Source organism: Mercenaria mercenaria, chromosome 9, assembly GCF_021730395.1.
Source record: "Mercenaria mercenaria strain notata chromosome 9, MADL_Memer_1, whole genome shotgun sequence".
In the NCBI taxonomy this organism is placed as follows: Eukaryota; Metazoa; Mollusca; class Bivalvia; order Venerida; family Veneridae; genus Mercenaria; species Mercenaria mercenaria.
In genome coordinates, this window is record NC_069369.1 from 63,136,749 (window position 1) to 63,160,100 (window position 23,352).

General features: G+C 35.7%; 2 protein-coding genes across 2 annotated transcripts in view; one reads left to right on the plus strand and one right to left on the minus strand.

Annotated features, from left to right (window-relative positions):
* The window catches only part of LOC123547274 (WD repeat-containing protein 6-like), a 197,122-nt gene that overhangs the window by 31,724 nt on the left and 142,046 nt on the right, over positions 1–23,352 (plus strand). The window lies entirely within an intron of this gene.
* Positions 5,941–20,199, minus strand: LOC123547277 (serine/threonine-protein kinase/endoribonuclease IRE2-like). The gene is made up of 3 exons (XM_053551550.1): positions 20,053–20,199; positions 9,135–10,629; positions 5,941–8,302 (listed from the first exon to the last, which is right to left on the minus strand). Exon 2 carries the CDS (start codon positions 10,559–10,561, stop codon positions 9,140–9,142), a length of 1,422 nt encoding a protein of 473 aa, XP_053407525.1. The 5' UTR covers positions 10,562–10,629; positions 20,053–20,199; the 3' UTR covers positions 5,941–8,302; positions 9,135–9,139.

The window sequence follows — 23,352 nt, forward strand, 5'->3', positions numbered from 1 at the left end:
TAGTTAAAGGGAGATAGTTTGAAATATTTCATAGTTGAGGTGTGAGTCTAACAGATTTCATAGTTAAAGGGAGATAGTTTGAAATATTTCATAGTTGAGGTATGAGTCTAAAATATTTCATAGTTAAAGGGAGATACATTCATAGCTTAGAAGAGTGGGTCTGAAGTGTTTTACATGAAAGGCACTGGTCTAGACTAAAGTAGTGTTATTTTTAGAGCTCAAAAAGGGCAGGGTGCTGCCAAAAAGGGGCAGGGTGCTGTCCGAAAGGGGCAGGGTGCTCTTTTAGACGTGAAAGTTACCATATATATATAGCAGTAGTTGCATTTCTAGATGTCTATAGTTAATATGTATTCCATTTATCTTTATTGCACACTTAAAAAAAGAAATGTCACAGAATAAAGTGGTAAATCTTCCCAAAACCAGTAACAAAGTTTACAAAGGCTTTTTACTTACTTTATAGTTTAGGTTAAACTATTCAAGCCTTTCTCTTAAAAAATGTCACCAAGAATGTCAACTTATTCATATGAATATGAAATAGTGGAGGGCCTTAATATAAGCTTAATCTTGAAACCAAGATCATGTTGTAAACAACATAGTTAAAGGCCTGTTTCAGGTCACATTGTAAACTAATAATTATCAAAAGTCATGTTGTATTGATCAGGTCTTTCATCAATATTTCATTAACAGAAAAGTGCTATTACAGTCAGGTTAAAGTTTACTAAAACGCATATCCAAAATATACTATCCGGATACTGGTACACTTTCGGAATGTTGTCTGAAAGTAGTTTTTACTCAGTTTGCATGACCCACTAGGGTAAACCAGAGATAGTTCCTCAAATTTTGATGTTTCTCATCATAAAAAATACCCTGACTGTCAGCTTTTTTGAAGGAAATATGGAAAAATTGCATACGACATCGGGAGTAATAAGACTCGTGAACGGACATTCTAAACTTACTTTTACTTTCGATATTCATTAAAATTTGTGCATTTTCTGGTTTAAATTACAGTAGAATCAAACTGCATTGATATTATACTTGTTATTATACTAAACAACGGTCTAATTTAAATTTTGCACAAAGAAATCTAGGGCACTTTCACGTGCTCGGTAATCAGCTGGCCGCTTATGCACGCCTTTTTGACATTTCACAGGATCCATACTCTTTATCAATTAGTTTTACACTTCATTGATTCTCATTACCTGTGTGCACTCGCCGTGACGTAATTTGCTGATCAAAAAATCGTCGAGGCATGTCAACAGAGAAATTGGCGGGATTTAGCAGAAGACCAAAGGCAAGAGGGCACATTTTAAGGGCAGCGTGGCGGCAGTAAAAAAGGGCAGGGCGGGGCGCCCCGCTGCGTCGCTCTAGAAATAACACTACTAAAGTATTTCACATAAAAGAGAAGGGGATTACAGACTGAAGTATTTTAGGGGCAATACAAATTGAAGTAATGTAGGGGCAATACAAATTGATGTGATGTAGGAGCAATACTAATTGATGTTACCTATATAGGGGGAGTATAAATTGAATGAATGTTGGGGCAATACAGACTGATCTGATGTAGGAGCAATACAAATTGGTGTTACCTATATAGGGGGAGTATAAATTGAATGAATGTTGGGGCAATACAAACTGATCTGATGTAATGGGCAATACAAATTGATGTAATATAGGGGGAATACAATTTGAAGTAATATAGGGGCAACACAAACTGAAACAATGTTTGGGCAATATTGATCAATATAATGTAGGGGGGTAAAGTATTGGTGATATTATAATCAATGTAATATTTGGGGAATACAAATTGAAGAAATGTAGGGGCACTATAGATTTGATGTAATATAGGGGTAACAAACTGAGGTTATATCTTGCCAGTACAAATTGATGTATTACATGAGCAATACAAACTGATGCAGTTTAGGAGTAAAACAAAACAGATGTAAACTAGGGGCAATGCAAAATTAAATTAAATATATAATGTAAAATAGAGTCAATACAAAGGTGATGTAAAATAAGGGTATTAAGAAAATGATGTAAAATAAAGGCAATAAAGAGCAGACTGATGTAAAATAAGTGTAATACAAAACTGATGTAATGTTGGGGAAATCAGCTGTATCTTAAATCATTTTAACATAGGCAAAATTGACTTATGATTCTTAATACCCTGAAGACCGTTTCATGTTTTGTAAATTATGATATATTGACAGAAATCTGCAAGCAATTCCATAATAAAGTTTAAAAACCTGTCAACCTTCTTATTTTGAGTCTGATGTTTTATTGTTCTACTGTATTATATATACTAAAATTTCTTTAACTACCATATACATGTACTATAGAATCTACTAATATTTTGGCAAAATTATGCCGCTTTTTCAGCTTAGAAAATTTTGCTTAAGCTAGTATTAGGACAAAGGGTTTTAACTAGTCCAGTGCACTGTCGTTAGACAGCTCCTGTAAGTGATAATTAATATGGCAGTTCTGAATTTTGATATTTCACACTACTTAAAATAAAAAGAGATCCCTGCATGTTACATGAACACATAGAAATATTTTGACATCAACATTGTATGCTGGCCCTTTTAAATAATATAAATTGTGACTGTCACATTATTATATCTGAGCGCATATTGTACATGATTACTGTTACATACTGTCCTTTTTCATACATATGTAGTAAACCTGCTTTTATCAATAACTAAATATAATGACTGTAAACAGAATTGTATGAAATTTCATCTTCTCAAAATTGTGTGAAATTTCAACTTCTCTTGTAGACATAATATGTCAGTTTAATGTAATGTACGCAAACAGTGATACTTGGCATATGTAACAGTATAACCAATTTGACTGTCTTTCTTAATTGTAATGTGGTCAAGCATTTAAAAAAAAAAATAATAAAAAAAATAACTGCCTATATTACATGTATATCTTTCTGTAAAAAAGGGTGTCATTTACTTGTCATGCCCTTTGCTTGCTAATGTTTAGGGACATATAAAGTAGCTACACTTCTGGAAAGTGCGACATAATTTGATATCACATGATGTTCAAATAGCTGCTACATGACCTCTCCTTGATATATTTGGTCACAGACCACCAATTCAGAAAAGTACAGGGAACTTATACCTTGGAATAAGGCCAAGATTGAGTCTGTTCTGATTGGTCAGTAGTGTACACAAACCAAAATAAATGGAGTTGTGTCAATCATGGGAAAAATACTCAGGTAAAATATCACTATTCATATTTTTTATTTGTTATTTTGGAGAAACTAAGATAGCTCATTATGGAAGCCCATACAGGCCATAATGTTATAATGGAAATCTGTGGGAGAACAATTGTGGTCTATAACCTATGTTAGAGCAAATTTGTGACTTTTCTTGGAGGATATCACAGCTATAGTGTTAATCGTCAGAAACTTGTTGCACTTTATGTAAAAAGACAATTTCCTGCAAAACTAACAGTAACAGTTGTAGTTTCTGTAATTCATAGCTGTAGTCTATCCAAAACAGACTTCCTGTAACTGAGGATCTTAGCCTCTTGGTGTTTGTTTTCTTTTAAATTTTTTGTTCTGAAACACACATAAATCCAGTAGGAACAAACACATTCCAAGAACCCAACCTGTCTGACACGCAACCCGACAACAGTGTTAGAAGTATGGGTGTGGAAATGACAGGTATTTGAAAATACAGAGACAAGATAAAACAATTAGACAACAGTGACAGAAGAGACCTGTCAAGATGGCTATGAAGAGCAAATACAGGGGCAAAAACTTTCAAAATGACTTTTTGGCATTTTTATTTTCTTAGAAAACGTTATCATTGTAATAATATTAAGTGTATATGGCTCATGGACTCCTACTGTATCCCTCCAGATACGTTACTTCCTCCTGTGCATGATTCAAGTAGTCAGGTAGAGCTCATGTTGGTTTCAGGTATTCAAGATATGAGACGTCTTACTCAAAAATACTTTTATAAGTTAATAAAATCATATCTGTTACTTGCTTGATCATGCCTGCTAATGGTAGTGCAAATCTTTCATGTATATCTGAGAGGTTTATCTTCTTAATATAATTATTTGGAAATCGCAATGAACTCTTTCCACACTCTGCTGCTAATTTCCTCTCTTCGAAAATCCATACTTTAAGGTAAAAGGCTTCTAGGTGTAGTCTTTTTATATGTTTTTACAAAGGTCGTGACAAGTAAATGCCAGTTCACTGTCAGTTTACAGTCATGTAATAGATAAGTAACATTTCACTGTCAGTTTACAGTCATGTAATAGATAAGTAACATTTCACTGTCAGTTTACAGTCATGTAATAGATAAGTAACATTTCACTGTCTTTTTACAATAATGTAATGGATTAGTAACATTTCACTGTCAGTTTACAGTCATGTAATAGATAAGTAACATTTCACTGTCAGTTTACAGTCATGTAATAGATAAGTAACATTTCACTGTCTTTTTACAATAATGTAATGGATTAGTAACATTTCACTGTCAGTTTACAGTCATGTAATGGATAAGTAACATTTCACTGTCTTTTTACAGTCATGTAATGGATAAGTAACATTTCACTGTCTTTTTACAGTCATGTAATGGATAAGTAACATTTCACTGTCTTTTTACAATAATGTAATGGATAAGTAACATTTCACTGTCTTTTTACAGTCATGTAATGGATAAGTAACATTTCACTGTCTTTTTACAATAATGTAATGGATTAGTAACATTTCACTGTCTTTTTACAGTCATGTAATGGATAAGTAACATTTCACTGTCTTTTTACAATAATGTAATGGATTAGTAACTTACAATAATGTAATGGATTAGTAACATACAATAATGTAATGGATTAGTAACATTTCACTGTTGGTTTACAATAATGTAATGGATTAGTAACTTACAATAATGTAATGGATTAGTAACTTACAATAATGTAATGGATTAGTAACATTTCACTGTTGGTTTACAATAATGTAATGGATTAGTAACATACAATAATGTAATGGATTAGTAACATTTCACTGTCGGTTTACAATAATGTAATGGATTAGTAACATTTCACTGTTGGTTTACAATAATGTAATGGATTAGTAACATACAATAATGTAATGGATTAATAACATTTCACTGTCGGTTTACAATAATGTAATGGATTAGTAACATTTCACTGTTAGTTTTTGATAATGTAATGAAACAGTAATATTTCACTGTCATGTAAATAAACATCATTATTAAATTTTGACAGTCTTTCAACAGTAACATAAATATTTGTGACATTTGGCAGTCTAATTCAAGAGTGACTTTTTACTGTCTTTTTACAGTAATGTATCAGAACAGTGATATTTCACTGTCAGTAATGCTAGAACATTTGGCAGTCTAATTCAAGAGTGACTTTTTACTGTCTTTTTACAGTAATGTATCAGAACAGTGATATTTCACTGTCAGTAATGTTAGAACAGTGACATTTCACCATTAGTTTACAGTACAGTAAAAGAATGGTGACATTTACAGTAAAAAAAAGGAAAATGGTTGCCATTTCAAGGCAAGTTATTTACAGTAAAAACAAGGGTGCCAGAATGTCACAATATGCGCCCGTCACAGCAAATTTCTTTACACTAGCACCTGTATTTGCAAATGGAAATTTAATTTTCTAGTTGTTTACAATGTTTTTTTTTTTAGAAATTATTGTAATTCTTCTATTTATCTAAGTCCACAAAAAAAATCCTTACCAGGTAGAGATACCTTAAAATACACCCAAAATTTGAAAGTAACATCAATGTTGTACCACAGAAAAGTGGTCTTGGTTTTTCCCTACGGTCAGTTATAAAAAAGTTACAATGTAAGTTATTTATAGTAACAACTATGGGAAGTTAATCTTTAAATAGAAAAAAAAAAAAAAAATAAATAAATAAAAAAAACAATTAAGAGTCCACACAAAAATCCTTACCAGGTAGAGATAGCTCAAAATACACCTCAGAATTGGATGTAACTTGCATGTTGTACTACAGAAAAGTGGTCTCAATTTTTCCCTACGACTTGTAATGAAAAAGTTACAATATAAGCTATTTATAGTAACAGCAAAGGGAAGTAATTCAAAAAAAGGGACCAGTGCATGACACTCCGTCTCATGATGGTGTACAACTGTGCCAAGTTACATCAAAATCCCTCCATGCATGAAGTAGAAATGCTCCAGACAAAGTCATTCTTGTATCTGACCTTTGGCCTCTAAGTGTGACCTTGACCTTAGACCTAGGGACCTGGTTCTTGCGCATGACATTCTGTCTCATGCTTGTGAACATTTGTGCCAAGTTGTATCAAAATCCCTCAATGCATGAAGAAGAAATGCTCCGGACAAAGTTTTCATTCTTGTATCCTTGACCTCTAAGTGTGACCTTGACCTTACCCCTAGGGACCTGGTTCTTGCGCAAGACACTCCATCTCATGATGGTGAACAATTGTGCCAAGCTACATCAAAGTCCTTTCATGCATGAAGAAGATATACTCCGGACAAAGTTTTCATTCTTGTATCCTTTGACCTCTAAGTGTGACCTTGACCTTAGACCTAGGGACCTGGTTCTTGCGCATGACACTCCCTCTCATTATGGTGAACAACTGTGCCAAGCTACATCAAAATCCTTCCATGCATGAAGAAGATATGCTCCGGACAAAGTCATTCTTGAATTTTTCATTCTTGTATCCTTTGGCCTCTAAGTGTGACCTTGACCTTAGACCTAGGGACCTGGTTTTTGCGCATGACACTCCGTCTCATGATGATGAACAATTGTGCCAACTTTCATCAAAATCCCTCCATGCATGAAGAAGACATGCTCCGGACAAAGTCATTCTTGAATTTGACCTTTGACCTCTAAGTGTGACCTTGACCTTAGACCTAGGGACCTGGTTCTTGCGCATGACACTACATCTCATGATGGTGAACAACTGTGCCAAGTTTCATCAAAATTCCCTTCATGCATGTAGAAGATATGCTCCGGACAAGGTCTGTGGACGCCGCCCGGCCCCCCCATCCGCCCGCCAGGGGCGTTCCCATAATACGTCCCGTTTTTCAAACGGGCGTATAAAAAAGAGAGAAAATGATTGCCATTTCAAGGCAAGTTGTTTACAGTAAAAAAGAGAAAATGATCGCCATTTCAAGGCAAGTTGTTTACGTCAGTAAAAAGGAGAAAATGATTGCCATTTCAAGGCAAGTAGTTTACAGTAAAAAAGAGAAAATGATTGCCATTTCAAGGCAAGTTGTTTACGTCAGTAAAAAAGAGAAAATGATTGCCATTTCAAGGCAAGTTATTTACAATAAACAAGAGCTGTCTCCATAGGATGACACATGTCCCCGATGGCACTTTGAATGAATAGTTATGGCCAATGTTAGAGTTTAGGACCTTTGACCTATGGACCTGGGTCTTGCGCGCGACACGTCGTCTTACTGTGGTACACATTCATGCCCAATAATTTTAAAATCCATGCATGAATGACAAAGATATGGACCGGACACGCCCATCAATGCACTATCATGAAATATGACCTTTAACGTCAAAGTGTGACCTTGACCATTGAGCTACGGACCTGGTCTTGCGCGTGACACGTCGTCTTACTGTGGTACACATTCATGCCGAGTTATTTGAAAATCCATCCATGGATGACAAAGATATGGACCGGACATGAATGCATTATCATGAAAAATGACCTTAAACGTCTAAGTGTGACCTTGACCTTTGAGCTACGGACCTGGGTCTTGTGCACAACACGTTGTCTTACTGTGGTACACATTCATGCCAAGTTATTTGAAAATCCATCCATCGATGACAAAGATATGGACCGGACACGAATGCACTATCGTGAAAAATGACCTTTAACGTCTAAGTGTGACCTTGACCTTTGAGCTACGGACCTGGGTCTTGCGCGCTACACGTCGTCTAACTGTGGTACACATTCATGCCAAGTTATTTGAAAATCCATCCATCGATGACAAAGATATGGACCGGACACGAAAATTGCGGACAGACCGAAAGACTGACAGAATGACAGACTGACAGACGGTTCAAAAACTATATGCCTCCCTTCGGGGGCATAAAAAGAGAAAATGATTGCCATTGCAAGGCAAGTTATGGTATTAATTCTGAAGTTTTCACTAGTACAAGTTTGATATTATATGAGATTCCTGAGCTAGCTACAAAATGGAAGTCCCAGCTCTTCAAAATTATATAGCTTGCCTTATCTGTATAATTGATTGCCAGGTGGTATGCTGAACCCGAGGTGTTTATAGCCAGGTGGGATATATTCTCAGTCCACTGAAATATATGATTGTCATGTTGAATATAAGTCCTGTGACATTTCTCAATTTCTGAATAATTTAAAAACAACAATATTTCAAAAATGTTATAAATGAGGATAACTCACAACTTACGTGGAAAATGACCCCTTGAGTAAACAGAAGCTATACAAAATAGGGCTGAATATTTACATGAAATATATCAATTCAACACTAATGCAACCTTAATGTTCTTTCAGTCCAGTGCAATCCAAAAGATTAAAGCAGCATGCCTCCAGATTGTTTGACAACAAAAAAATATTTTTTTAGATATCTTGAAATAAATGCTATATTTCTTAAGAAGGCTTTAAAACTTAATTACTGACAAACTTATGTTACGGAAACACATGAGAATTTGCTGTTTTTACTACTTTTTACAATAAAAATCGAAAAGTGTTTGTCACGATTTTACTCCAGGTAAACTGTCTCGATTATAAATATCTATATTTTGAAGTCATTATTCACTACTTCAGCTATAGCGCTATTGGTTACGACGACGGGAAAATGTCTTTATTGCCGTGGTGGTCCGGGGTTCGATTCCTGGCGCGGTCATATTTTTTTCTTGATTTGGAACTTTTAAAATATTTTAGAAACAAAAATTCAAATTCTAATGGTCATAATATGACCAAACTTCAGTTTGAAAGAAAGATTATTTTTTAGCCAAATCTGGAGGCATGCTGCTTTAAATGTTAAATGCCAGTGCAAAAAAACAAAACATGATCTTTCGCATTGAAATATTGTTGAAAATAAGAAGCAAACATTATTCAAGTCAAATTATATTATAAACATTGCCATACAAAAAAGAGATTTACCTCTTTTATTTGTAAAATCTTTTCATTCTGCTTTCTGATGAATGAACCTTCATGGCATCGTGAGTATGTATGAGAAGCTGAGGAAACTTGTCTGTCCAGTAGTGTAAATAGCCGGCCTGATGCCTTCCAAACTCGCTTGCTACTGAGGCGGGGAGTTCGCCAAAGTGCTCTTTCAGGTTTCTGACTGCACGTAATAAAGACAGGACTGATGTTTCATCATAGGTACTTCTGTGCCACCTTCCTGGTTTGTTTTTTCTAATGTTGGGTGGGAATAGATGTTTTTCTACATAGGAGGACACATGTTGTTTCCAAGAATTACCCCGTAGGACATTGGCAGCATTGGTTTCAATAGAGCATTGCTGAAGTTTTGCTGTATCCTTCAGGAGGTTGCTTGATTCGTGGAAAAATTCGAGAGTTTCTGTGCTAGTCCATAAAGCAGGGTGTCTCAGAACGTCTTTGGCAGATGGCCTGTCTTTGCATTTAGGTGCAAGCATTTTGTCTCTGACCAGAACAAGCAGGGTAAAATCCCCATCAAATTTGGTGAAGTCAGGCTTGTTGTTCTGAATGTCTGTTTGACAGCTGAAAACATGGTGTCCAGCACTTACTACATAATGGATTATAGCGCCTAGCGGAAATATATCACTTCCTTTTTTGTAGCATTCTTTCAGTGTTTTGCCACTCACTAACGTCTGCTGTGCCTGGAAAATTTCTGGAGCAATATAGCCAGGCTCACCATACTCTCCACTCTGAGAAATACTTGAGATATTGTCTGGGATACATTTAGATACTCCAAAACCTGAAATTTTCACTACTGTTTTGTTCTGGTGTACTTTGATTAAAACCTTTGATGGCTTCAAATTTCTGTGTAATACTTTCATTTCATGGAGATACTCCACCCCTTTGACCATTTGTGAAATGACATCCCTCGTTGATAATTTTGGGAAATTGCCTTTGTTTTGGCAAATTTGTACATAGTCTGTTAAGTTTTTTTCACAAAGTTCTGCAGCTAAATATATGCATGGCTGATTTGCATTATTGTCTATTTCATAACAGAAGTACTTTACAATGTTTTCACTGCAGACAAGAAATTTTTGGTTGATGGAAATAACACGCTTCAGTTTGTGTGGCAGTGTTTTATGGTTTAATTTCTTTGCAATATTTTTCAATTCTCGTTTCGTTTTTTTCAAGTCAGCAAAGTCAACTCTGAGTATTGTAATAGCCGCATCATTATCATTTTCAAATTTTCCTGCAAAGATTGTTTTATTTCCATTTAAAGGGTGTAGAGAGTTCTTGCAAATAATTTTGCCAATTTCTACGTCATAGCTGCTGTTTATATTCAAAGCGTTACAGTCTATGTCTGTGGAATGCTTGTTCCTATCTCTCAATCTTCTGTAAAGGCTGCGGAACTTACTTGCCACTGGACCCATTGTTATTCTGTGTCATCATACGTGGACCGAAAAGGTTTTTCTTCATTTTGCAGACTTCCATTGTTAATCTACAAACAGAAAGAAAAACCAATTCCTGATATCCTTTATAAATGTGTGAAGTATTAAGTCAATCATTTATACACTTTTCAAGTAATACACCTGAAAAGTTTTTATACATAAAGGGAGATGATTAAAAACACAGGGTAAGGTAGAGTTATTGTTCTTTGACAGTACACTCCCTTAAATATATAAAGTATTAAGTTAATCCCTCGTATAGCTTTCAAGTTATGCTCTGGTCAAGCTTAGATCAGCTTGAGTTATGGTTCTTTGACTCTGCACATCCTCTAACTGACTTATATCTATTTGTACAGTATCAAGTCAATCCCTTTAGGCTAAGGACAAGCTTTTTAAATAGAGGGAAATAATTAAAAAATGGGGTCAGCTAGAGTTATAGGTCCTAGTTACTGCACTTTCTTCCAATGACCTCTATATATCTGTCTGAAGTATCAAGTCATGCCTTCTTACAGTTTTCAAATTACGCTCCAGACAAACTTTTTTCACATTAGAGGAGATAATTCAAAAATGGGGTCAGCTTATACACTGCACTTTCTATAACTGACTACTATCAATATGTAAATATGTATCAAGCAGTCCCTTTCATAGTTTTGGACTTCAGCTCAGGACAAGCTTTTTTATGCCCCCCTTCGAAGAAGTGGGGTATATTGTTTTGCAGATGTCGGTCGGTCGGTCGGTCGGAATGTAGACCAATCCGTTTCCGGATGATAACTCAAGAATGCTTGGGCCTAGGATCATGAAATTTGATAGGGAGGTTGGTCATCACCAGCAGATGACCCCTATTGATTTTGAGGTCTGTATGTCAAAGGTCAAGGTCACAGTGACCCTGAATAGTAAAACGGTTTCCGGATGATAACTCAAGAATGCTTGGGCCTAGGATCTTAAAAGTTGATAGGGAGGTTGGTCATGACCAGCAGATGACCCCTATTGATTTTGAGGTCAATATTTTAAAGGTCAAGGTGACAGTGACCCTGAACAGTTAAACGGTTTCCGGATGATAACCCAAGAACGCATAGGCCTAGGGTCACAAAAGTTGATAGGGAGGTTGGTCATGACCAGCAGATGACCCCTATTGATTTTGAGGTCAGTATGTGAAAGGTCAAGGTCACATTGACCAGGAACAGTAAAATGGTTTCCGGGCAGTAACTCAAGAACGCATGGGCCTAGTGTCAGGAAAATTGATAGTTAGGTTGGTCATGATCAGCAGATGACCCCTATTGATTTTGAGGTCAGTAGGTCAAAGGTCAAGGTCATATTGGCCAGGAACAGTTAAAACGGTTTCTGATCTTCTTGTCTAAAACCACAGAGCCTAGGGCTTTGATATTTAGTATGAAGCATCATCTAGTGGTCCTCTACCAAGATGATTCAAATTATTGCCCTGGGGTCTAATATGGCCCCGCCCCGGGGGTCACATGGTTTATATAGACTTATATATGGAAAAACATTGAAAAACCTCTAGTACAAAACCACAGGGCCTAGGGCCTTGATATTTTGTATGTGACATCATCTAGTGGGCTTCTACTAAGATTGTTCAAATTATCCCCCTAGGGTCAAATATGGCCCCGCCCCGGGGGTCACATGGTTTACATAGACTTATATAGGGAAAAACTTTGAAAATCTTCTTGTTCAAACCACAAAGACTAGGGATTTGATATTTGTAATGTAGCATCATCTAGTGATTTTCTACCAAGTTTGTTCAAATTATCCCCCTAGGGTCAAATATGGCCCCGCCCTGGGGGTCACATGATTCATATAGACTTATATAGGGAAAAGCTTTTAAAATCTTCTTGTCAATAACCTACAACATTTAAATTTTGATCACATGTATGGTTTTGAGTGGCAAGATGAACCTTGACATGAGTTGACCTTAACCTTGACCTAGTGACCTACTTTCACATTTCTGTAGCTACAGCCTTCAAATTTGGACCACATGCATAGTTTTGTGTACCGAAATGAACTTTGATCTTGAGATTGACCTAGTGACCTACTTTCACATTTCTGATTGTACAGACTTCAGATTTGGACCGCATGCGTTCTTTTATGTTCTGAATTGAAATTTGACATTGAATTTTACCTACTACCTACTTTCACATTTCTCAAGCTACAACCTCCAAATTTGAAGCACATGCATATTTCTGTCTACCGAAATGAACTTTGACCTTGATATTGATCTGCTACTAGTGACCTACTTTCACATTTCTCAAGCCACAGCTTTCAAATTTGGACCACATACACATTATTTTGTACTGAAATGAAATTTGACCTTGATTTAGAACTTTTGTTTACACTGAGCATATAATTTCTGTTCCTTGTGCAATTACTAAATGCATCAAGGGGGGCATTTCGTGTTCGACGAGCTCTTGTTTACATAAAGGGAGATAATTCAGAAATGAAACCACCTAGAGTTATGGTTCCTTATCACTTCACTTCCTCACAATAAGCTCTATCTTTTTGTGAAGTTGCAACTTGTTTCCGGACTACCTTCAATTCAAAGTTATGCTCCAGACAAGAAGTGTGATGGATGGACTGACAGATGGACAGACAGACAGGCTCCCCCACTTCTGGGGGCATGATTAACCAATGAAAAGGATGCAGTAAAAACAAATCCTATTATGGAACAGAATATAATAGCAGTATCCTAGAAGCTTGCTCTAATATATCACTTCATTAAAATACATGCAAATCATTATGTAAGAGAAATGCTGCATTTCTGTAAGTAGAGCACTTGGGGCAATTATCTTTAATAAGGCTTTGCGTTTTCATAAAAGCTCTTAACTTTTTTATCAGTATACTTCCTCATACTAATTACTGGCTGTATGCAGTTGGTCAACTTAGGTCACCTGAAAACCTAATATTTTCCACACACACCAACCAGATCCATTGTTTGACTTTTTAGCTCACCTGTCACAAAATGACAAGGTGAGCTATTGTGACCGCTTGATGTCAGTCGTCAGTCGTGCGTCAACAATTTCTAAGGAATGATCCTTGGGTGGCCCCCTTTCAAAATTGTTCAAAGAATTGAATTCCATGCAGAACTCTGGTTGCCGTGGCAACCGAAAGGAAAAACTTTAAAAATCTTCACCTCAAAAACCAGAAGCCCTAGAGCTTAGATATATGGTGTGAAGCATTGCCTAGTGGACCTCTACCAAGTTTATTCAAATCATGACCCTGGGGTCAAAATTGACCCCGCCCCAGGGGTCACTTGATTGTACATAGGAAAATCTTCAAAAATTTTCTAAAAATAAACCAGAAGGCCTAGAGCTTAGATATGTCACATGTAGCATTGCCTAGTGGACATCTACAAAATTTGTTCAAATCATGAGGGGTCACTTGATTTTACATAGGAAAATCTTAAAAAATCTTCTTCTCAAAAACCAGAAGCCTAGAGCTTAGATATTTGACATGTAGCATTGCCTAGTGGACATCTACTAAAGTTGTTCAAATCATGACCCCGGGGTCAAAATTGACCTCGCCCCAGGGGTCACTTGATTTTACATAGGAAAATCTTCAAAAATTTTCTAAAAATAAAACAGAAAGCCTAGAGCTTAGATATTTCACATTGTAGCATTGCCTGGTAGACCTCTACAACATTTATTCAAATCATGACCCCTGGGGTCAAAATTGACCCCTCCCCAGGGGTCACTTGATTTTACATAGGAATCTTCAAAAAATTTCTAAAAATAAACCAGAAGGCCTAGAGCTTAGATATTTAACATGTAGCATTGCCTATTGGACTTCTACAAAATTTGTTCAAATCATGACCCCGCCCCAGGGGTCAATTGATTTTACATAGGAAAATCTTCAAAAATTTTCTAAAAATAAACCAGAAGGCCTAGATCTTAGATATTTGACGTGTAGCATTGCGTAGTGGACCTCTACAAAATTTATTTAAATCATGACCCCCAGGGTCAAGATTGACCCCGCCCCAGGGGTCACTTGATTTTACATAGGAAAATCTTCAAAAATTTTCTAAAAATAAACCAGAAGGCCTAGAGCTTAGATATGTCACATGTAGCATTGCCTAGTGGACATCTACAAAATTTGTTCAACTCATGAGGGGTCACTTGATTTTACATAGGAAAATCTTAAAAAATCTTCTTCTCAAAAACCAGAGGCCTAGAGCTTAGATATTTGACATGTAGCATTGCCTAGTGGACATCTACTAAAGTTGTTCAAATCATGACCCCGGGTCAAATTGACCTCGCCCAGGGTCACTTGATTTTACATAGGAAAACTCAAAAATTCTAAAAATAAACAGAAAGCCTGAGCTTAGATATTTCACATTGTAGCATTGCTGTGACCTCTACAAAATTTATTCAAATCATGACCCCTGGGGTCAAAATTGACCCATCCCCAGGGGTCACTTGATTTTACATAGGAATCTTCAAAAAAATTCTAAAAATAAACCAGAAGGCCTTGAGCTTAGATATTTGACCTGTAGCATTGCCTATTGGACTTCTACAAAATTTGTTCAAATCATGACCCCCGGGGTCAAAATTGACCCCGCCCCAGGGGTCAATTGATTTTACATAGGAAAATCTTCAAAAATTTTCTAAAAATAAACCAGAAGGCCTAGATCTTAGATATTTGACATGTAGCATTGCCTAGTAGACCTCTACAAAATTTATTTAAATCATGACCCCCAGGGTCAAGATTGACCCCGCCCCAGGGGTCACTTGATTTTACATAAGAAAATCTACAAAAATTTTCTAAAAATAAACCAGAAGGCCTAGAGCTTAGATATATCACATGTAGCATTGCCTAGTGGACATCTACAAAATTTGTTCAAATCATGACCCCCGGGGTCAAAATTGACCCCGCCCCAGGGGTCACTTGATTTTACATAGGAAAATCTTAAAAAATCTTCTTCTCAAAAACCAGAAGCCTAGAGCTTAGATATTTGACATTTAGCATTGCCTAGTGGACATCTACTAAAGTTGTTCAAATCATGACCCTGGGGTCAAAATTGACCTCGCCCCAGGGGTCACTTGATTTTACATAGGAAAATCTTCAAAAATTTACTAAAAATAAACCAGAAAGCCTAGAGCTTAGATATTTCACATTGCAGCATTGCCTGGTAGACCTCTACAACATTTGTTCAAATCATGACCCCCAGAATCAAAATTGACCCCTCCCCAGGGGTCACTTGATTTTACATAGGAAAATCTTCAAAAAATTTCTAAAAATAAACCAGAAGGCCTAGAGCTTAGATATTTGACATGTAGCATTGCCTATTGGACTTCTACAAAATTTGTTCAATCGTGACCCCCGGGGTCAAAACTGACCTCGCCCCAGGGGTCACTTGATTTTACATAGGAAAATCTTCAGAAATTTACTAAAAATAAACCAGAAAGCCTAGAGCTTAGATATTTCACATGTGGCATTGCCTAGTGGACATCTACAAAATTTGTTCAAATCATGAGGGGTCACTTGATTTTACATAGGAAAATCTTCAAAAATTTTCTAAAAATAAAACAGAAAGCCTAGAGCTTAGATATTTCACATTGTAGCATTGCCTGGTAGACCTCTACAACATTTGTTCAAATCATGACCCCCGGAATCAAAATTGACCCCTCCCCAGGGGTCACTTGATTTTACATAGGAAAATCTTCAAAAAATTTCTAAAAATAAACCAGAAGGCCTAGAGCTTAGCATTGCCTATTGGACTTCTACAAAATTTGTTCAATCGTGACCCCCGGGGTCAAAACTGACCTCGCCCCAGGGGCCACTTGATTTTACATAGGAAAATCTTCAAAAATTTTCTAAAAATAAACCAGAAGGCCTAGATCTTAGATATTTGACATGTAGCATTGCCTAGTAGACTTCTACAAAATTTATTCAAATCATGATCCCCAGGTTCAAATTGACACCGCCCCATGGGGTTACTTGATTGTAGATAGAAAAATCTTCAAAATTTTCTAAAAAATAAACCAGAAGGCCTAGATCTTAGATAGTTGACATGTAGCATTGCCTAGTGGACCTCTACAAAATTTGTTCAAATCTTGTTAAAATGTGTATGCCTATGTGCTCTGTGTCAAAACTTGATCATATCATTCTGAGCAATGGTACTCAGGTGAGCAATACAGGGCCGTCATGGCCCTCTTGTTTAACTAGAGTTGCTTCCTTTGTTTCTGCTAGTGAATTTTTCCATAAAATAATTTCAGAAGAGATTACACAATCATGAACACTTAAAATAAAATTAATTTAAAAAAATGGAAATAGAACTTCGATAGCTGCATGATATTTTTCAGCATAAAATGTTTTTACTCCAAAAATCAAAAATTTTGACAACAATTTTTAGCTTGTCTGAGTTATGAAAAATATCTATGAGGTATTGTCGTCTGTTGATTGTCGGCATTGGCAAAGACTTTTGTTTAGGTCCACCTTTTCTCAAATCTATATGAGCTACAGCTTTGAAACTTTGCATACTTGTTTATCTTTCTTAAGTGACAAAGTAGGCCAAAAACCATAATTCTAACCTGCATTTTATTAGCTCACCTGTCATGTAGTTACAAGGTGAGCTTTTGTGATCGCTCTTCGCCTGTCGTCTGTCTGTCGACCGTTCACAATTTCTTGTGAACACGATAGAGACTACAGTTTGCAATCAGCCTTAATCAAACTTGCACAGGAGTTGTATTGGCATAATATCTTGGTTCCTTTCGAAACCTGGCCAGATCCTGTCATGGGTTCTAGAGTTATGGCCCCAGAAAGGGCCAGAATTTTCCATTTTTGGCTTGTGACCACATTTTGCAATCAACTTTAATAAAACTTGCACACAACTTGTATTGACATAATATCTCAGTTCCTTTCGAAACTGGCCAGTTCCCATCATGGGTTTCAGAGTTATGGCCCCTTAAAGGGCCAAAATTTGACATTTTTTGCTAGTGAACAAAATAGAGACAACATTTGGCTATCAACTTTAATCAAACTTGCACACAACTTGTATTGGCATAATATCTCGATTCTTTTCGAAAACTGGTCAGATCCCATCATGGGATCCAGAGTTATGGCCCCTTAAAGGTTCAAAATTTGCTATTTTGGCTTTTGCAGCCATATAGAGACTTCATTTATAGTTTAATTTGATACAAACTTGCAAAATATCTTCAACAACAATAAATCTTGGATTCCATGATGAATCTGTCAGATTCAGTCATATATACTGGTTCTGGAATTATTTTATATCTGATTACCTCTACATATTTTAATCAAAATGGATTTATATCAGTAAGTACTTATAGGATTCATTTGAAAATTCATTATTGTCATTAGTTGGACTGAGACAATCAGGGTAGATAACTATGGACTGATTTTATGTTAAATTACCTCCCTTTATTTCAAATTAAAATGGGTATATCTCCGTAACTAATGAAGATATTGAACTGAAATTTCATTTGTGCCATCAGATGGACTTGGACAATTAGTTTAGATACATATTGACTGAATTTATGACAAATTACCTCCCTTTATTTTTTATGTAAATGAATATACGTTAGCAGCTTCTAATGAGATTGGTTTTAAATGTTATTAAGTCTGCCAGGGTAAGGAATAGTCATGCTAGTACAAAAATGCAGCATTTGAGCCTAGGACCCTCAAACTTGGTATGGAGATTGGCCCTGACTAGTACGTGACCCATAGGTCAAAAGGGACTGTTGCAAGAAAATATTTATCCTGATGGTATTTAATATGTATGCCTATGTGATCTATTTCAAAACTTGATCTTATCATTAAGAGCAATGGTACTCAGGTGAGCAATATAGGGCCATCATGGCCCTCTTGTTAGCTTACCTGTCGCATAGTGACAGGGTGAGCTTTTGTGATCACCCTTCGTCCTTCCATCGTCCGTCCGTTCACAATTTCCTTTTGAACACAATAGAGACCACATTTTGTATTTGATTTTTATCAAATTTGCACACCACTGAAGTCTTGTATGGGCATAATATCTCGGTTCCTTTCGAAAACTGGCCAGATCCCATTATGGGTTCAAGAGTTATGTCCCCTTAAAGGGCCAAAATTTGCTAATTGTACCCCCCTGACAACAAAGTTGTAAGGAGGGGAGGGTATACTGGTTTCAGGTTGTCTGTCCATCCGTCTGTCTGTCTGTCCGTACGAGGTAAACCAAATGGGACCATTTTGTCTAGCATCAATACCCCTTACTAGAATTACTTGATACTATGCAGATGTAACCCGTGACCATTCCTCATCTTCAGACATCATCTGGCCTCAGTTTGACCTTGACCTTGACCTCATTCTGGACTTGGGTTGCTTTATATGGGCCATCTCTTGGTTAACCAAATGGGACCGTTTCGTCTAGCATCAATACCCCTTACAAGAATGAATTGATACTAATACAGATGTAAACTGTGACCATTCCTTATCTTCAAACTTCACCTGACCTCAATTTGACCTTGACCTAGGTGCAAAATCTTTCGACAAGGATGCCACTGGGGGCATCAAGAGTTTACTGAACGCAACTCCTTGTTCCTAATTAATGATTTCACTTTTACTATGTTTTGGTCAAGGGGGCCTCAGTGGCAGTGTGGTTTAGGTCAGTGACTTAAAACCAGTTGCCCCTCATCGATGTGGGTTATAGTCTTATTTGGGGTATAGAATTCATCATATGAGGAAGCTATCCAGCTGACCTTTACGTGTAACTGTTGAAAAAGAAACAAACGAAAAAACAACAAAAGACTGATCAAGAAGTAAAGGAGAGCACTTTTACATAATTTGAGTAACTTATTAGTAAGGAGTTATCTCCTGTGAAATTTGTATGACTATGATCTAAATACAGACTATACAGTATAATCCAGAAGTTAATAAAAATCAAGGTTTTCATAAATCCTAGTGTCAAGAAAACTACCTTACATAAGGTGAACCACCTTTATGCTCAATTGATAGTATTAAATTGAAACTTTATGTATTTTTTATTTGTGATAAATCTATCATGCGTGGTTTAAATTTGTAAGCCTAAAATGACTATAAACTATTTTATTTTACCTGTGCAAATTATTATTTGCAGGTCTCGGACTTAACTTAGTCTAAATAATTAGACCTCGGGTAGACAGATTTTATATTCTGATATTACGTACACGTTGTCTATACCAAATATACTATCGACCAGTTAAAAAAATATAACAATATTCAACTCTTGAGTACAATTATTTGGACTATATATTGGACTTTACGCTAAAGAAAACATTTTTTTCTATAATTTCTGTTTTCAGAAAATCCTCCAGCAAATTTATGCAAGTAGGTCAGATAAAAAAACCCAGATTACAAAGATATTTGACAGTCTCAAAGTTATGCATATATTTCTTCATGTTGATCATGTTTCTTGGTAAATTGAGGTTTTTCTGTAAATGATACAAAAAAGTGTTCAAATAAACTTTGTTGACACAGAAACAAATCAGTATAATTACCACTCTGTCAGCAGTGCATAAATCCTAGCTAGCTCTTCTGAAAATTCTTAGGTGTTTTCCACAGAAGCTAAAAATAACTCTCTGCAAGCTGCCTCAGTTAGAAAGCTAAAAATAACTCCATGTAAGCATGTAAACAACAATTCCTGGTTATGCAAGTTACTTCAAAACTAAAGAAACTCGGGGTTATAATCAAGTGCCTGGTAACTCTGACATGCATTTTGGTCAAATTATGCCCCCTCTTGGACTTGAAAATCTTTGTTAAAGTTTTTTTTGCATGCAGGTACATTATAGCTATTACTTCAGGCATATAGCTTTTAAACTTATTTTTTCTTTTTAATACTAGGTCAATTAGATCTAAAAAAAAAATTCTTTGTTTGCAGTAACATATTAAAAAAAATCAGGGTAGGTAGGTCGGAATTTTATGCCCCCAAAGGAGAATCGTGAATTCAGGAAGCAGAAATCGTGAAATCGTGAATTCATGAAGTGGAAATCGTGAAATCAAGAAATCGTGAAATCATGAAATCGTGAAATCAAGAAATCGTGAAGTTTTTTCGTGAAATCGTGAATTCATGAAGTGGAAATCGTCAAATCGTGAATTCATGAAGTGGAAATCGTGAAATCAGGAAGCAGAAATCGTGAAATAATGAAGTTGAAATGTCACCACGGGTCTTTTCTGTTTTAAATCTTCGTGAATTTTTTCCTCAATACGAGAGCTGTTCAAAAATAAATTTTGCTGTCAAAAGCTGCATATTGTGTAAATGGCAAAGTGAAATATTTCATTGCAAATCGCAATATTTCTGTAATTTGGAGGAGGAAGTAAACAGCGTTTGAACTAAGTACTACTGTTGAGTTACATAATGCCATTTTATTGTAACTTTTTCGGTTGTTTTTTGATTGAGTAATATTCCATATTTACTGTAAATTTGAGTTCTGAAGAAAAAAAAAAAAAAATATATCAATGTGTCTTATATTTGATTGAGACCCTTTGAGAGGAGATTGAAGTTCTAGCCTTTTACTTGTCGTATCATGGTTTTCTATATGTAAGATGTTGGTAATCTGTTTCTTCGTATAGTTTGCAATATTCAAAAAAAGAAATCTTGACTTCTTTCTCGTCAGTTTGAAATCCTAGTATAAAGTTCATAAAATAAAAACATATTGTAGAGGTGAATGTGTGTTACTCATCAAATTATAAAAACACCCACTTAAATTCATGTAACGCAGCAGCTCAATACCACCTTTTTATAACATGCTATTATATAAATATGGCGCCTCGGTCGATATTCATATATCTCGTTGTGAACATTTTTCATATCACCCTCTCAGGAATGCAATATTTATTTTATTATATCGAAATGACATTAAAGGTCAAACATTTACTGTAAGATCAACATAATTATTTAAATGATTTATCTAACGTTAAAAATGAATTACCAAATAATGGAGACTGAATTAAGGAGTGCTTACTTGTTAGCACTCGGGCGGCAAGTCCTCTGTGTAATAAGACATTTTTGACAGATTTAGTCGAGACGTTTGCATATCGCTGAATCCTATGTTTATGCGCATAATTATTTCAACAACATTGTGACACACTGCTGAAATCGCTAGCAGTAACATTCGAAAAACGGCGATAACTATATTATTTCTAAATGAAACATATATGTGTGAGCAGTTATTTTCTTAGTTATATCATTTCTAATCTCATGGAAAAAGTTTCGATTCAATATTTGATAAAAAATTGTTTTCGAAATGTTTGGCACGTAGAACAAATCATTAATAAAAGAATCAAAGCCTTGAGATGTCTGGTGGTTGCGGGTTTTGCTAGATTTATTTTCTATTTAAATAGCAATCTATAAATATACATAAATGAAAAACAAATACATATGTGATCAACTCTGTCTGACCTAGCTTTTTATGTAACTATGGGCTGAAAAACCTAATCACTGATAGATCTTTTATAATCTTAAATAATCTATGAATGGATACAGATTGAATCAGAGCTGCTTGATCATTGATAACTAATCCGCATTGTTCATGAATGGGACTGTTTTATGTAGCACATGAACATCCTTTTGGATGTGATTTGGAATCAAATAAAGATACTATATTGTCAGAATTACACTTAACTTTGGTAGCGGGTAAACCCAAAAACCCAAAAATCGGCCGGGTTCACAAATGAAAGAAATTTAATCCTAAATTATAAAAGCACATCTTCTGAAAAGTTAACGTCTCAGTCTTTTACTCAGTGCAAAAGTATCAATCACTCAACGGGAGATATGAAAAAAATAATATCACATGCGCAGAAAAACAAAATAGCGCTTTTGCGCAGGTGATATGAAATTATGTATCATATATCACATGCGCAGAAACTGAAAATAACGATTTTGCACATGAGATATAAAATTACTGGGGAATATGATATATTATTCAAGTTAACCTAATGGAAAATTTGCATTGGATATTTATGTAAGGTATAATAATGTTATATGTCTACGTATGTATTATACATTAGTCAATATGGTAAGGCATATGATGAAAAAATCGAATCGGGTCAGACATTGATTAAACATTCGATATTAGGCCAACCTATTGATATTTTGTGTATATTTTGGAACATGCGTTCATATAAACATACAGTATTCAGCAATATTTAACATTTTTATTATAAAAACATGGTGTATAGGTTACTCTTGGTATAGTTTTCAACAGTAAGAAAATTAATTGAAAATTATAACTAAACATCGAGCTTTTACTGCTGTCAGTGTCAAAATGATGCAATGGTAAAACCCAAGTCAAAATCCCGGAAATAGTGCAATTTATGCAAGTAAAAGGTCCAAAATTGTCACTGACGGAATCGGATACACCGTAATGCGTTGCAACGGTATCCACCGTCCCTGCGTTGGAATTATTTTTGGTAGATTTTTTTAATATTCCTGCATTGACGATTCGGCGATTACGAGGAAATAGTTGTTGTTTGATAGGATCATACTTACGCTATAATGCAAAAGTAATCAGGGGTCGTTTTATACAGAATACTTCAATTTTAATCGAAATTCTACAGAAAACGACAGCCCCTCATCAAACTGTACAGAAGTGTTTACATTTTTGACAAGGATTTGCACTGAACAAATGTTTGTGACCTGAAAAGTACATATGTCGGCTCCTGTCTCACTTGTTGTTTCCAGCTAAAGGTGAACAAATTATTAAGGTAAAATTCGTTAAAAAAACTTACCGATTACATTCACCCGGCCATATTTATCAACCGCTTCTGCGACGAATCCTCCACCGCCGCGGCGTTTGAAC